General features: G+C 39.4%; 1 protein-coding gene across 5 annotated transcripts in view; it reads left to right on the top strand.

Annotated features, from left to right (window-relative positions):
- The window catches only part of DYNC1I1 (dynein cytoplasmic 1 intermediate chain 1), a 289366-nt gene that overhangs the window by 221425 nt on the left and 53914 nt on the right, over positions 1–14027 (top strand). For all 5 annotated transcript variants that reach the window (XM_090287212.1, XM_090287216.1, XM_090287214.1 and 2 more), the window contains 2 exons: positions 7187–7333; positions 11597–11710. In XM_090287212.1, the coding sequence (XP_090143338.1) occupies positions 7187–7333; positions 11597–11710 (261 nt within the window). The remainder of the gene's footprint in view (positions 1–7186; positions 7334–11596; positions 11711–14027) is intronic.

Genomic DNA, 14027 nt, shown 5'->3' with positions numbered 1-14027 from the left:
TCTGAAGAAATCCAAAACACTAGTTCAAAAATATGTATGCACCCCTATGTTCACTGCAGCATTACTTACAATAGCCAAGACATGTAAGCAACCTAAGTGTCCAGTCATAGATGAATGATAAAGAAGAAGTGGTATATACATACAATGGAATATTACTCAGCCATAAAAAGAATGAACTTCTACCATTTGCAACAGCATGGATAGACCTAGAGGGTAGTATAGTAAGTAAAATAAGTCAGACAGAGAAAGAGAAATACCACATGATTTCACTATATGTGGAATCTAAAAAACAAAATGAATAGAACAAACAAAACAGAAACAAACTTACAAATACAGAAAATAAATTGATAGTCGCCAGACGGAAGGAGGTTTGGGAAGATAGGTGAAAAAGTTGAAAGTTATTAAGAAATACAAATTGCCAGTTATGAAAATAAGTCAGGTATGTAAAGTACAGCATAGGGAACTAGTTAATAATATTGTAAATACTATGTGTAGTGTCATATGGGTACTAGATTTCTCAGGGTGATTAGTTCATAAGGTATATAAGTGTCTAATCACTATGTTGTACTCCTGAAAAAAATATTGTATATCAACTGTAATGAAAAATTCAAATAAGTAAATAAATAATTTGAAATTTTGTCCCCCACCCCCTCAAAAAATTAAGGCTTAGAGGATTCACATAGCTAGTATGTTTCAGAACAAAAATTCAGCACTGGGAACTCCAAGTGTGCAAGCACTCAGTTTTCCTGGGATATAAAAACTGGAGAAGATTTTCCAAGGAAGGTAAAGAGGATTGAATAATTATTTGAGGAAACAGTGATCAAAATAATCCAGACAGTTGTCCTGAAGATAATAGAAGAGTTGGTAAACTCCATGAAATTAGAAACATGTCTGCACACTTGCTTTTTAAAAAAATTTGAGATATAATCCACATACCATAAAATTCACCATTTTAAAGTGTACACTTCAGTGTTTTTAGTATACTCACAAAGTTGTGAACCATCACCACTATGCAATTCCAGATCATTTTTTATCACCCAGAAAATGAGTCCCATATCCCTGTTCTCCTCCTGACCCCCATCCCTGAGCAACCACTGATCTACCTTCTGCGTCTGTGGGTTTGCCTGTTCTGGACATTCCATATAAACGGAACCACAGAGTGAAACAGTCTTTTGTGGCTTGTTTCACTTAACATAATGTTTTCAGGATTTATCCATTTAATAGCACGTATCAGTACTTTTTTTTTTAATTGATGAATAACAGTCTATTTATGGATTTAGTACATTTTGTTAATCTGTTTCTCAGGTGATAGACATTTGGGTTATTTCCACTTTTGGAGCACTATAAATAATGCTGTTGTGAACATTCGTGTAAATGTTCTTGTTTAGTTATATGTTTTCTTCTATCTTGGATATATATCTAGGAATGGAATTACTAAATCATATGTTAACTTTAACTTTTTCAGGAACTTCTAGCCTGTTTTCCAGAGTGATTGCCACATTTTACATTCCTATCAGCGTTGTATGAGCGCTCCAATTTGTCCACATCCTCACCAACACTTGCTATTTTCCAATTTTGTTGTTTTTCCCCAGCTTTATTGAGGTATAATTGATATGTAATCATTTTTAAGTCATAGCCATTCAGAGGTGGATTAAGGTCGGTTGAAGCCCTGGGCGCAGAAGAAAATATTGGGCTCCTTAAAAAAAAAAGACACGGAAAATAAAAAAAAAGAGAGAGGGAAAATAAAAATACATGTTAACCATATTTTATGCAGTGTAGTAATGAAACCAAACTTGGTGTCATTAGGAAAAAGTGTGAATTGGGGTTTTGTGGGGCCCTTCAGAAGTTGGGGCCCAGGGCATGCGCCCGGTGCACCCGCCGTTAAATCCGCCTCTGTAGCCGTCCTAGTGCGTGTGAAGTGGCATCTTAGTGTGATTTGAGCACTAACTATTGTGTACTCAGCACACAGGTCCAGGCACATGATACAGTCTCAATACAGAAAAGCATGAAAACTCCAAGAGATCCTAAGAAAAGTCATCAGAATGAGTGATTTCCAGTCAAACTTTAGAATGAGCACTATTTTTAAAAATATAAACTCAGCCAAGAAGTAGCAAGGAAGCTTATTCAATCTTTGCCCCTGGGCACCCTATTGCTAGTGGCGTGATAAGTTTCGGTAGATGGTCACTCTTCTTAGAGTTTAGAAGAAAGACATATGCCTCCTGGGGTAGAAACTCGGGCAAAGGACAAGAGAGCTCAGAAGGAAACAAGACCCATTCCCTTCATCTCTATTCAAGTTAAGCACCCAACTTGTGATTTGTGTCTTGGCTTTGCCACCTTTACACCTTGCATTCAGTCAAATGACCAGTGCTACATGATTGTCTATAAGAGAGGTTTTTGACAGCAGGCTTCTCCAATTCCACGTGTTTCCATTAGTAAGAGAAATATGTCTGTGGGTTTCTTAGGTACTTGCAGAAATAATACATACTAGCTCTCTAGTAGCCAGAAGCATCTGATCTGTCTGCCTCAGAGCCCTCTGACAGTTAAGCATTTGCTTTTCGGCACATAAAATGTCAGCCACCATTAAACAGCATATGGCAACAATATGGCCATTCCCTCTCCGGGACCAACCTCTCCCCAGAAGAGATGGTCCTTGAAATAGGAGATGCTTTTGAATGCAGGACTCCTATCGCTTCCACCCAGCATGATGGCTGGGGAGTGGGCAGAGTGCCACACACAGAAGGACAAACCATATCAAATGTGAACATAGGGGACCAGCTACCCAGCCAGGAATGACCAAACGCTATTTGTCCTAGGCATCTGGGTCTGTGGTTAAGGGGAAGTACCATCCCTAAGCTGGCCTGCATTAGCTCCATAAAATAGAAAACAGCCTCCACAGCCACTTAAGGAGGGTTTGGAGCCGGCTGCAATTGAATCTAGTGGTGTGCAGTGAGCGGAGGGAGATGTTGAAAGCAAAGCCTCCGCCCGTCTCGTCTCGGTGGGATTCCTTCAGTGAATGGGGTCAAATAAACTGCCTCGTCTGGAAATGGATGATGATGGTGTGGAACGCTGTTGAGTGGGTCAGCCCGTGTTCGAGTGGACATGTGGCAATACGGACCAAGAGGAGTGCCACCTCTGCCAGAACACTCAGTAACCAGGCCTTCTGCTCAAGATGAAAAATCAAGTTTCCCCTGGAGCCTCCAGCTCTGCGTCTGCGGAGGACACCAGAAATGGTCAATAGAGGTGGCCTGATCCTGAAAGCACTGTTTCACAGTCTTGCTTGTCCTAACTTAGGGAAACTATATAGGATGCAAAAAATCAGAATGTGATGCTCGTCCTGGAATTATCCTTCATGTGTTACTCGTCTGAATATGGTCGGTCAGGCTAATGAGTTTTACATCAAGCTTTTTAACATATGGGCCCTTGATTTGACTGTCAGCATAGCCACATCAATGAAACCACTATCCTTATCAAAACAGAGTTCGCCTCTAGTGTCAGGAAAGCTCACTTTGATGAGATAGTTAGCAACGTCCAAAAATTTTTGTCAACTTGATCATTATTTTTCCCCTTGTGTAAACCACTTGATTTGAATATTTAAAGACCATACATTGTTTCTCAAAATAATTCTAAGGCCCTGATATTTTAAAGAATAAAATGAAATAGGTAAAAAGTTGAAACTACAATAATATCTATAGAGATACATATTCTCAGAGAACCAAGAATAACAAGGTAGGGAAACTTCTTGTTTCCAACTGATTTTATTTGTCTAAATTGTATTAATCATATAATTTAATAATGCTTTATTATGACACTGAATAACTGAATACAAAATGTTAAATGCCTAGGAAAGCGATTAAATTTTTAAAATAGTATTAATATTATTAATAATGTTTTTCATAGGATATGCTTTCAGAATATGTATTGTTAAAAAAAGAACAAAAAATCACATATTTTAAGTGTCAATTAATTTTCCTGGAATGCTTTTTTACTCTTTACCAGCAGGTATAACTGACAGGATGATATCATCCTTTACTCTTCATGCTGACAGTCTATAAGTTTCATGACAATTGGCAACAACAACTATATCAGTAGCTGAATGAACAGCAGGGGGTTGCAGGGTTTTTTTCCAAGACACTTCACTTCTAGGAGGTTGATGCATACTTTCCAAATTAGAAGAGGAGCTTTCTCAGTCAGAGCTTAGTTGGGGGACTCTTCAAAAGGAACATAAACGTTTGGATGAAAAATAAAAAATTCTGTCAATCATCCAAACATTTGCCACCATTACATCAAACATCAGGCTGCTTAAAAATATCTCAAGAAATGACCGAATTCTAAACTTTACATCTAGATAATTGAGATCATACTGCCTTAATGTTGCCACATGAATGATAGCATGTCAAATGCGGCATACCCTGGAGATCTGGCTTGAGCCTTTACATGTATCTTACCATACCTAAAATATATAGTAGAATTAATGTATTAAGCTTTAAAAATAAATGAAAGTGTTGAATAACAGAACTATTCCTCCATTTCTGATCTTGCAAATATAAAATAACAATAAGTATGTCTACTCCATTCTTCATGAAGATATTGTAAAGACTGGTTTGCAGGAAAACATTGTAGACTTGGGTGGCAGAACGCTGGTGCTCCCAGGTGTTGTTACTCTTTTTTAGCATTAATTTGACTTTTTATAAATGTAGATAGAATTCTGATTCTGAAATGGAGGATTTTGTGACATTTAAAAATTTTTGGAATGGTTTAGTTAGTACTTAATGTGTACTCATTGTTTGATGAGGGAATGAAGAGTGAACAAATGAATGAATGAAAGTGTAGGAAGTAGAATTCTCACTCTGTGGAGTGGCAGTCTAGTTGATTGCCAACTATGTGTTTCTGTTTTGTAAAAATACCTGCACTGTTTATTTTTCTCTAGTTTAGTCTCTCAACAAACTGCAAGGTTTGGAGCAGTATTTGCTGGGATTTAACTGAAACACGGAAACAATCAAGTGGTTGAGTTCTGGATTTTTCTAATTTAATGACATTCCTTTATCCATATTGATTGGAGCTTTGGTAAATTCAATTGTTGATACCACCTGGATAATTTTAAGTCTTTCTGAAGCTTTAAAGAAAATGTTTCCAACATAGCTCATGCAACATAAGAATTTCATCAACTGAAAACTAAGAATTGTTTCTGCGGGATGTGTAAAACAAGAAGCTAACCAGCATTATTTTCTTTTTCTTTAATTCAGTATCATTATTGAGAGTTATTCTTGAACTTTATGAAAACCAGATTGGAGTACACGCATGTTCTCCATTGAAACGTGTTCAAGGAATTGGAACTGAAAATCATTCAAACTAGGAAAACATGACATTGAAAAATAGTCCACATTCTTTAATCTATCTCAGAGTGTCTGAGACTGTTTCTGACTAGAAAGGCTTTAGGCTGGTAGTAGATCTGATTTTTTTTTTTTTTTTTTTAGAAAATGGGCGTTTAGCTTCCTAGTCAGAAAGAGGTCATAATTTTTTTTCCCAATCACTTCTTTACTTTGCTGGCTCATCAGTTACAACCTTTGATCCTCTCACTTTGTTGCTCAGAAAGCTCTGAGTTCTGTTATTGCCCACAGAACAAAATTCAAATGGTGCCTGCTATTCAAGGGCCTCCCTTCTCTGGCCCATGCGACCTCTTCAGCCACATTTCCTACTCTTCCATGCAAGCTCTTTTGCAGCCAAACCAGACTGTGGGCTGTTCATCAGCCTCTGTTTTGGTGCCTCCAGTCTTTTCTTCCCATTATCCATCACTCGGGAATGCCTGTTTCTCTACCCCTCCATTTGCTGAACGTTCCATGTATCCCTCATATACCTTTCCTTTCATGAGGACTTTGTAACATCCTACCCTTTCCTCTTCTCTCGCCTCTCTTAGCTAAAACAAACCTTCCCTAATCACACATATACACACACATATGCTCCTCCGATTTAGTCACGGCCTATCCCACATTCAAGGCTGCTACTTATGCATGCAAGTTGTGCTCTGTACTCTTGCAGGATGTCAAGCCCAGGGACAAGTGAGGCCAAAAACTCACCATACGTTCCACCTGCATGACCATTTCTGTGTGGAGAGGCACCTTCGTCTGTTTCATGCAAAGGCATGGACTGGCATGTGCGGATGAGCAGCAGCTCTGTTCATCTGCCTGCCTGCCTTTAGTTTCCTTTACCAGGACACAAGTTTGTTGACGGCAGTGACTACCTTTGTATTCCCAGCATGCTTGATATAATGCCTTTCTTACACATAAGATCAGTTTTTTAACTTAATTGAGGAATGAAATGTATTTATTAAAACTAATTACTTCGGCGTATAAACACAAACATGGAAAACTCTGTAGGAATCAAAATGGACTTCTGAGCAGATGCAGACCAGCCAACTTGTCTTATTTTAAGTATATTATGGTTCTGTCTCAGCTAAGCAATTTCCTATGAAACGTTGTGCCCAGTAGTCTTTGGGGGAGTTTCAGAAACCACATTCATGATGCTATGACAGGCTATGGCAGAGTTGGACTGAAATCCATTTCTGACTGTTTGTTAAAATAGGCGAAGAATAACATGAAGCATTGTCTGAAGTGGGCAGGATAAAGGTCAGGAGGATGCCCATGGGAGGCAAGGGGTTGTGGGGAGGAACCAGTCGGATCAGGCTGAGGTCAGTACACTTCCTAAAAGTCTACATGAAGCCAAAAACAAAATAGCACCCCATCTCAAAGTCTTCAAAACCTTGCCAACGCCGTGCATCTTATACCTTGATGTGGCCATCACCTCAAGTAACGAATTGCTTTGTAAAGACATCAGTGAAGAATGAAAATTAGCTCTGAGATAATTTTATTGGTAAATGGGGAATGTCCATAAACCAAGCTTTCCAGCCCACAAACAGTGATATGCACCAGATAGGTTTTATGCCTTGTCAATGACATGGCTAGGGCTTCAGATTTAAAGTTTCAAGGGGTAGCCACTGGCCCCCCTCTCAAGGGAAAGTCTGAATCTGTATACAAAATTTCCTACCCACTGTCCCACTGGGTACCCTTAACAATTGCTTCATATTTTCCAGCATGTGTTGAGTTGACGTAATGAACTGTTTTCTCCTCAGGAAGAGTCGGGCTTTCTCCAGACATTTCACAGGGCACCTCTCTTCCCTTTTTCTTCACAGTCCTCTGTGATGTCAGTCTGCTTTGCTCGTTTCCATCCCAATCTGGTGGTTGGTGGGACCTACTCGGGCCAGATTGTCCTGTGGGATAATCGCAGTCATCGAAGGACGCCGGTGCAGCGGACACCCTTGTCAGCAGCTGCACACACCGTAAGTCCCTGTGGGCCAGCCAAACCCAGAAAGTGGGGATAACTGGCAAAAGAACAATGTTGTCAGTAACTCCAAATATCTAATTTATAGTGGTTGTGTCCCAACTGACTAACATAAAGCTGAGTGCAAAGTAGGTGAAGGAAGCACTGGGTTTAGAGAAAATTCTTAATATTCTATAAGTTTTAGCACATATAAAGGATTTCTTTGAATGTCCCAAAGACCACCGGTGAGGGTGGACTCAAATTTAAAAAGAACACAGGGAGAAACTTTGGAAGAGGCATCTGTTAAATTGTTTCCCTAAAGAAACCATTCACACTTGCATTTTAAGGTGGAAAGTCACTCTCAAACAGACCATGAAGAGTAAGCATTTCATGTCTAGGGATGGCACATGAGACTTTGGCCAACGGGCCTTTTCCACTGGGGATTAAAGAGAGTGCTATGACTTTAAATTCTGGAATGCTTGGTGTAAGTCTCAACAGTAAAGTCTGCAGTGACAATATAATCCCTAAGGTTAAAAGTTAACATCTCAAAACCATTACCCGTAATTTAGCAGAAGAGGTTCAGTATAGTGTTTGGAAGACAACTACTCTGTCATTTCCTTTAAGAGAATGACAGGTGTGTTTAGCAATTGTTAGGAGGAATGAGAAGACAGGCATGTCTCCATCAATCCTTGCTACCTTGACATTCAGGGTAACTGATGTTCTTTCCCCAAAATGCCCAATTTATGCCCAAGGAAACAGCTCTACTATTGTTTCAATTTCCTTAATGTGGTTGCCTCATTTGTTTCATCTGCTGGCCTCAAAACCACTCCAGCTTTTTTTTTTAAAAAAAGAGCTGCTAGCTGTTTTAGCTAGACCATGAAGAGGAAAATTCTTCCACTCTTGTAGATTGACAATGGGAAATGACAAAGACCGAGTCAGCCTTAATTCTGATTGACTGGGGCCTAAGACACATGCAGGTGAAACTAGTTCTTGGGAATCTTGGAAAATTGCTCATGCCTACCCCATTTCTCCAAACTAATAACAGAAAATTGTGACCCAGGAGAAGATGGGCTTGATGCAGGTGTTTGCTCAAGTAGTGTGAAAACACTTCCTGGCTCTATGTGTATAACTGGTGTGTTTGTGAGCATACCTACTGACATTTCAAAAAATTATAAATCCAAATGTTAGATTATTTAGCAATAAGCTTTTGGGGAGGATTGAAATCCAGGACCTCTTCCAAAGAGTTAATCTTTCTTTTTCTAACAACGTAGGATGTGATTATCACAACTAAAATACGATTACAATATTATCCAAGAAAGTGAAATTATTTCGTTAGAAAAATAAAAAATTTCTTTTTCTCTTTTGCTGTGTTTTGTTGAATCCACAGCTAAAAAAAGTGCACAGTAAATTTTGTGACTTTCAACTTCCACAAATGCCTGGCTGATTGGTACCAGGATCAAAAGTGGTTAAGGAAAAAGAGGTCCACCACAGATTACTGACTAATTTCCTTTCACACCCACCACACATATGCATTTGGGACAACAGGAAATCCTAATTAAAGCAAAAACCTCTGCCACACAGTAAGTTTATTCCTAAAATAAATAAAAACAATCTGGCATCTATACAGGAAAAATGAGCTGAACTGTTTGCTTTCATCTTTCTATTAAGTAGAGCTGTGTATGTTTGTGTCTGTGTGTGAGTCGGCATGCCCACGTGTCTGCTTCTGTTCTGGTTTCTTTATATCTCTCTCTTTTCTTTTAAACTGAGTTTTATTACTCATGAAAGCACAGGCCAGTAGTACTGATTAAAGCCAGGGAGAGGCTACCACACATATTCCTTCTTTAGGCATTTGGGTCTACAACATTCTTCTAGTTGCCTTATTTTCTTCTACACCCATCTGTAGGAGTTCCAATCCGTTAGGGTCGTGGTGATATGTGTTGATGCTTGGTGGTTAACAAAGAAACCACACTGGACTCTTGCTGAAAAACACTAGGTAGGTTTCAGGTCCATAACAATGTTTGGACCTTGCTTTCTCATTTTTCAGTTTTTTTTAAATTAATTTTTTGGGTGACATTGGTTAATGAGGTTATTTAATTTCCAAGTATAGAATATTATAATACATCATCCTTATATTACATTGTGTGCTCATCACCCAAAGTCTAGCCTCCTTCTGTAGCCATATATTTACCTCCCTTTATGCTCTTTAACTTCCCCCACCCACCCTCCCTGCTGGTAAGCACCAGACTGTTGTCTGCGTCTATGAGTTTGTTTGTTTGTTTGTTTCAGTTGTTCATTTCTGCTTTCTGTTTTATACTCCACATAAGTGAAATCATGTAATTCTTGTCCTTTTCCATCTGCCATTCTTCAGTTTTGCTAAGTTTGCTGCTTTAAGATGAGAACTTGTTTCTTCCATTCTTCCACTTGATTTTCATGCAGAGCTTTGAATGCCATGTGGCCCGGGCTTGTGTTTGTGCGCTGCTGCAGGTCCCACATATCCCGGAGACTTGGGAGAAAGCATTGTTCCCAGTCTGTCCTCTTGCTATTTAGGGAACCTGAGCGGGAAAATATTTAATTTCCCATCTCTGCTGCCAGATCCACTAAGGCTGATTCATTGGAAAGTTTCTGTAGGAACACGGTATAAAAAAGACAGGAGTTAGTTGACTATTCATCAGCATGGGTAAAAGAGGTGATGGTACTGCCAAAGCAGGGAATGTAATCTTAGGATGCATTGATCCAGGCATATATTTTACCAGATGAGAAGTGACAATTCCATACTCCCTGGATTTCTAGATTCCCTCGTTCAGAATATAGGCAGATAGTTATGTTTCATTCTCAGAACTCCAATATCGAGAGGAACTCAGACAAAATAGAACATGTTCAAAAGAGAGTGACCAGGATGGGGATCGTATTGAAAAGCAGGTACTCAAGGAACAGTTGAAAGAATTGGTGATGATTAGTTTGAGAAGGATAAGACTGGAGGGAGAAGGGGTAAGATAACAACAATCTAAATATTGTTTGGCTTGACTGTATAATCCCAGAGGGTGGGCACTGCACTGAAAGTATCTCCCTGAGCTTTCTTTACCCCATCGGTGGAAGGAAGAACACTTCAGGAATTTGCGCTAAAACTGACTGCTCCTAAGAAAGGTGTTTAAGCAGAGTTTGGCCCACCTCTTGGTAAAGGCAGATGAGCAGCTGCCCTAGATGACTATTATGGTTCCTTCTGACCAGGAGTTTATATGATAATAATAGTTTGGGAACCATTCTTTATGTAATATCAACTTTCCAATATTAAAGATTGTTTCATTGTCATTGTGGCTAGGTATAATGGACAGTAAGTCATCAAGAGTAAGACTTAGACTGTCAGCTATTTGCACAGAGAAGCATCAACTAAGTTGTGGTTTGGCTGCCGATGGCTAAGCTGCCTGAAATCTAACCCAAATTACTGCTAGGTTCTGCTTGTGCTAACCTTCCATTTAGTATTTAATGGGCAGCTGCAAATGATTTTAGCCTACCATTTAGGATTCAGCAGAGTGGGATAACCTACTAGAGTAATGACAGAAGGTTAGAGCATCTTGCTTATGATTCCTGGGATGTATAAATGATGTTTCTCAAGGCCCTGTCCAAATCTAAGCCTCCGTACTATGCCAAATGATATTTTGAAAAATAAATCTATCATTATCCTAGATTTTGTAGTAACAAAAAAAGAGCCTAATTTTATCTCACTAGGTACATTGTGCCAATAATTTCTTCCACCAACTTCTCTCCCTCAAATTAAAGAGGCTGATGAATATTAACCACTTTTATAAAGAATGTTCACAAATGTTTGGCACTGCAACCATAATGCTTTAAACTCCAGATTTAGTAACCCTTATTCCTTCCAATGGTCAGTAGGTCTCCCCTTTTGAAAACTGGCTTTGTTCACCACTCTTGGTGAACCTAGAATCCGAACTGTATGGTAGAGACTCCTTCAAGTAACCCAGACTCCACTTCTGCAGGGCTTCTGCCCATAGATCCTCATTTGCTCTCTCCAGCTTCCTTCAGCTCCATTGCACTGCATCTGACTGAGCAAGGTGAAGCTTTGTATTTCCACTGCTGTGTGTTGCTGCCAGAGCTTTTAGAAAGAAACCAGGTTCAAATCGAAAGCAGCAAATGACCCGAGGCTTATGTTATTGTAGGATTATGTCACTCTTTAATCCCTGCTTTGGAGTAATGTGTTTGACACTGAAATGTAAGCATTTCCTCTTGGGTTGGTGTCTGATCCTTCATGTTTATGTTTTTGCAGCATCCCGTGTACTGTGTAAATGTTGTTGGGACCCAGAATGCTCATAACCTCATCACTGTCTCTACGGATGGTAAAATGTGTTCCTGGAGCCTGGACATGCTCTCAACTCCACAGGTGGGCTTGTTTTTCCCTACACATAAGAGCATCCTGGTGGAAAGAGGTACCTGCCTAATGGAACATAGTTCCTAAAAGCCAAACCCTCACATCCCATAGGAGCTAAAGCCAATGGATGCACTTGAAAGAGTGGGGCCTGCTTTCAACAGTCTCCTGTTGAAGCCAAAACCCATTTCCTTTACCACAAATCATGTAATTATTGTAATACATTAATCCTTAGGTCAGTTTCAAGTGCAAATGAAATAATCCATTTTAAAGCATAGTGATTGTGGAAGTTGCCTGTGGTATGAATTGTACTTATCCTACAGAGTTGTTAAACAAATGGAAGCGGGGTGGGAGCGCAACAGAGTGATTCCTGATAGATACTGGCCTTGGAGAAAAGGTGTCCCAGCAAAACAGAAACCCAAGCCCTTGCTTGTATCCATTGCTTAGATGACCGCCTGTGTGTGTAAAGCGTTTGTCAAACCATCTGTTTTCTCCTCTGGAATGTTTGTTAGTATGGCTCCTGCCATTCCTTGCTCAACAAATGAGAAGTCAAAAATCAAGAACTTCTAAAGGTTCCAAACCACGACTGATTGCAGTAATGGGAACCAAACAAAGCAATTGATGGAGCTAGGCATCGGAATTCAGCTTTCAGAAGATATGTTTGTATACACACACACCAGAAGACACTACCTATACACACAAACATGTATATACACTGTTTTCACATTTCTTTGTGGGAAAAAAGTATTTCACTGTCTTCCAACTAAAAACACAGAGAAGAGGTTATTGCTATAGCCTTTGACAAAAATGTGACAAAACCAACAAATTGTAAAAAGGTATCTAAGAGAAAATTCTCAATTTTAAGGGTCCCTTTCCCTTTCCTGGAATATCTCTCTCACAGTTTTAGACAACATTGAAGTCTCAAGATACATAAGGAAATGTAAAAACTGTAAAGAATCTCCCAGAAGTCTCCGCAAAATAGAAATGTAGAGAATACTAAGGCTAAATAAGTTGTTTTTACAGTTTTTGGCGGGGAGCTAATAGGCTTCTTACAGTGTAACTTTATTTTTACTGACTTTAACTGTATGTAAATCAGAAGTTGTGTGTGGGTATTTTATGACTTTGTCTTAAAATTCTCAGCAATATGTTTTTTTAAAAGCATGGAGAGTATAAACTGATAAGAGCAAGCTCTCTAATCAGGAATTTTTAATTGCACATTTTGCTGATTAAACATGCATTTGGTTCGGTTAAAACCAGTCATACAGGGGCTACAAGACCGCCTTTCAGTTCTAGCACGCCTGTGAACTCCAGTCTCCACACACAGATTGAGGGTTGCATGGCATGATGCCAACCTGGCACCCTGGTTCCTCTATTCCCAAGTGGGCGACCAAGAGCCTACCTAATCTTATCAATGGAGCACACCAGTTTTCTGAATCACGTTGTCCTGAGGGCTCTGATGCACTCACTCTGTGGATCTCAGTACTGCCAGCACGTCATATGACCGCATGGGCTGCGCTCCTCAGACTGTGAGCATGCGCTTCCGATGTATGGACTCCTGGGCTGAGATGACCTGATTTATTTGTTCTGAAAAATCAGAAACAAAAAACTTAATTTCCAAGCAGCTATAATGACATTATTCCCTAGAATTATTTTTGAAAAAAATTACTTCAGGTGCACATAGTAGGCTATTTGATGTGAATAGCAGAAATATTCAGGGATATTAGTTGTATTTAATTATTCTTTACTGTCATTAAACAATTGTGCAGAATGTCTTTTAAAATACACTTCAAATCCACATTTAAAAAATAATTTTAGATAAAATAATGGCTCTCACTTACTATTTTAAACACTTATTTAAACGCTGTTCTTCACAGACTTGTAGCCAGTACACCAAATGGCCACCCTTTATGAAACCTAGCCCCTGTTAAAATCTGTTTTTTCTGACCCGAGTGACAGCTTTCTGGTTTCAGTCCATGGAGGACGCACGCTCCTGCTTTGAACAAATATGCTTAGTATATCCGATATTAATACACGTGTTGTCTCACAAACAATTGATTTTGAAAATGTTTGTAAATACAGGGGTATTGTGTGTTTTATTAAAGCCTGGGGCTGACAAGTGTAACCATTACAGTATTATCTTTAGTTTCTGCACCATTAGTTTCAAAATTCTCACCTGTCATCTCCGCCTTACTTAGAAGCAGCAGCACATGCTGATGAAATCCAGCCGCCTGAAACCAGAGATACTCAGAAGCATGAATGTCAGGGGCAGTAAAGCGTGGTTTCTGGCACAGCTGGGGTCTTTTGTAACGCTGTGTGAAAAGCAAACAGACGA

Source organism: Furipterus horrens, unplaced genomic scaffold (genome assembly GCF_987537825.1).
Source record: "Furipterus horrens unplaced genomic scaffold, mFurHor1.1.pri manual_scaffold_9, whole genome shotgun sequence".
Taxonomy (NCBI): Eukaryota; Metazoa; Chordata; class Mammalia; order Chiroptera; family Furipteridae; genus Furipterus; species Furipterus horrens.
This window is presented reverse-complemented; position numbering and strand designations above follow the sequence as displayed.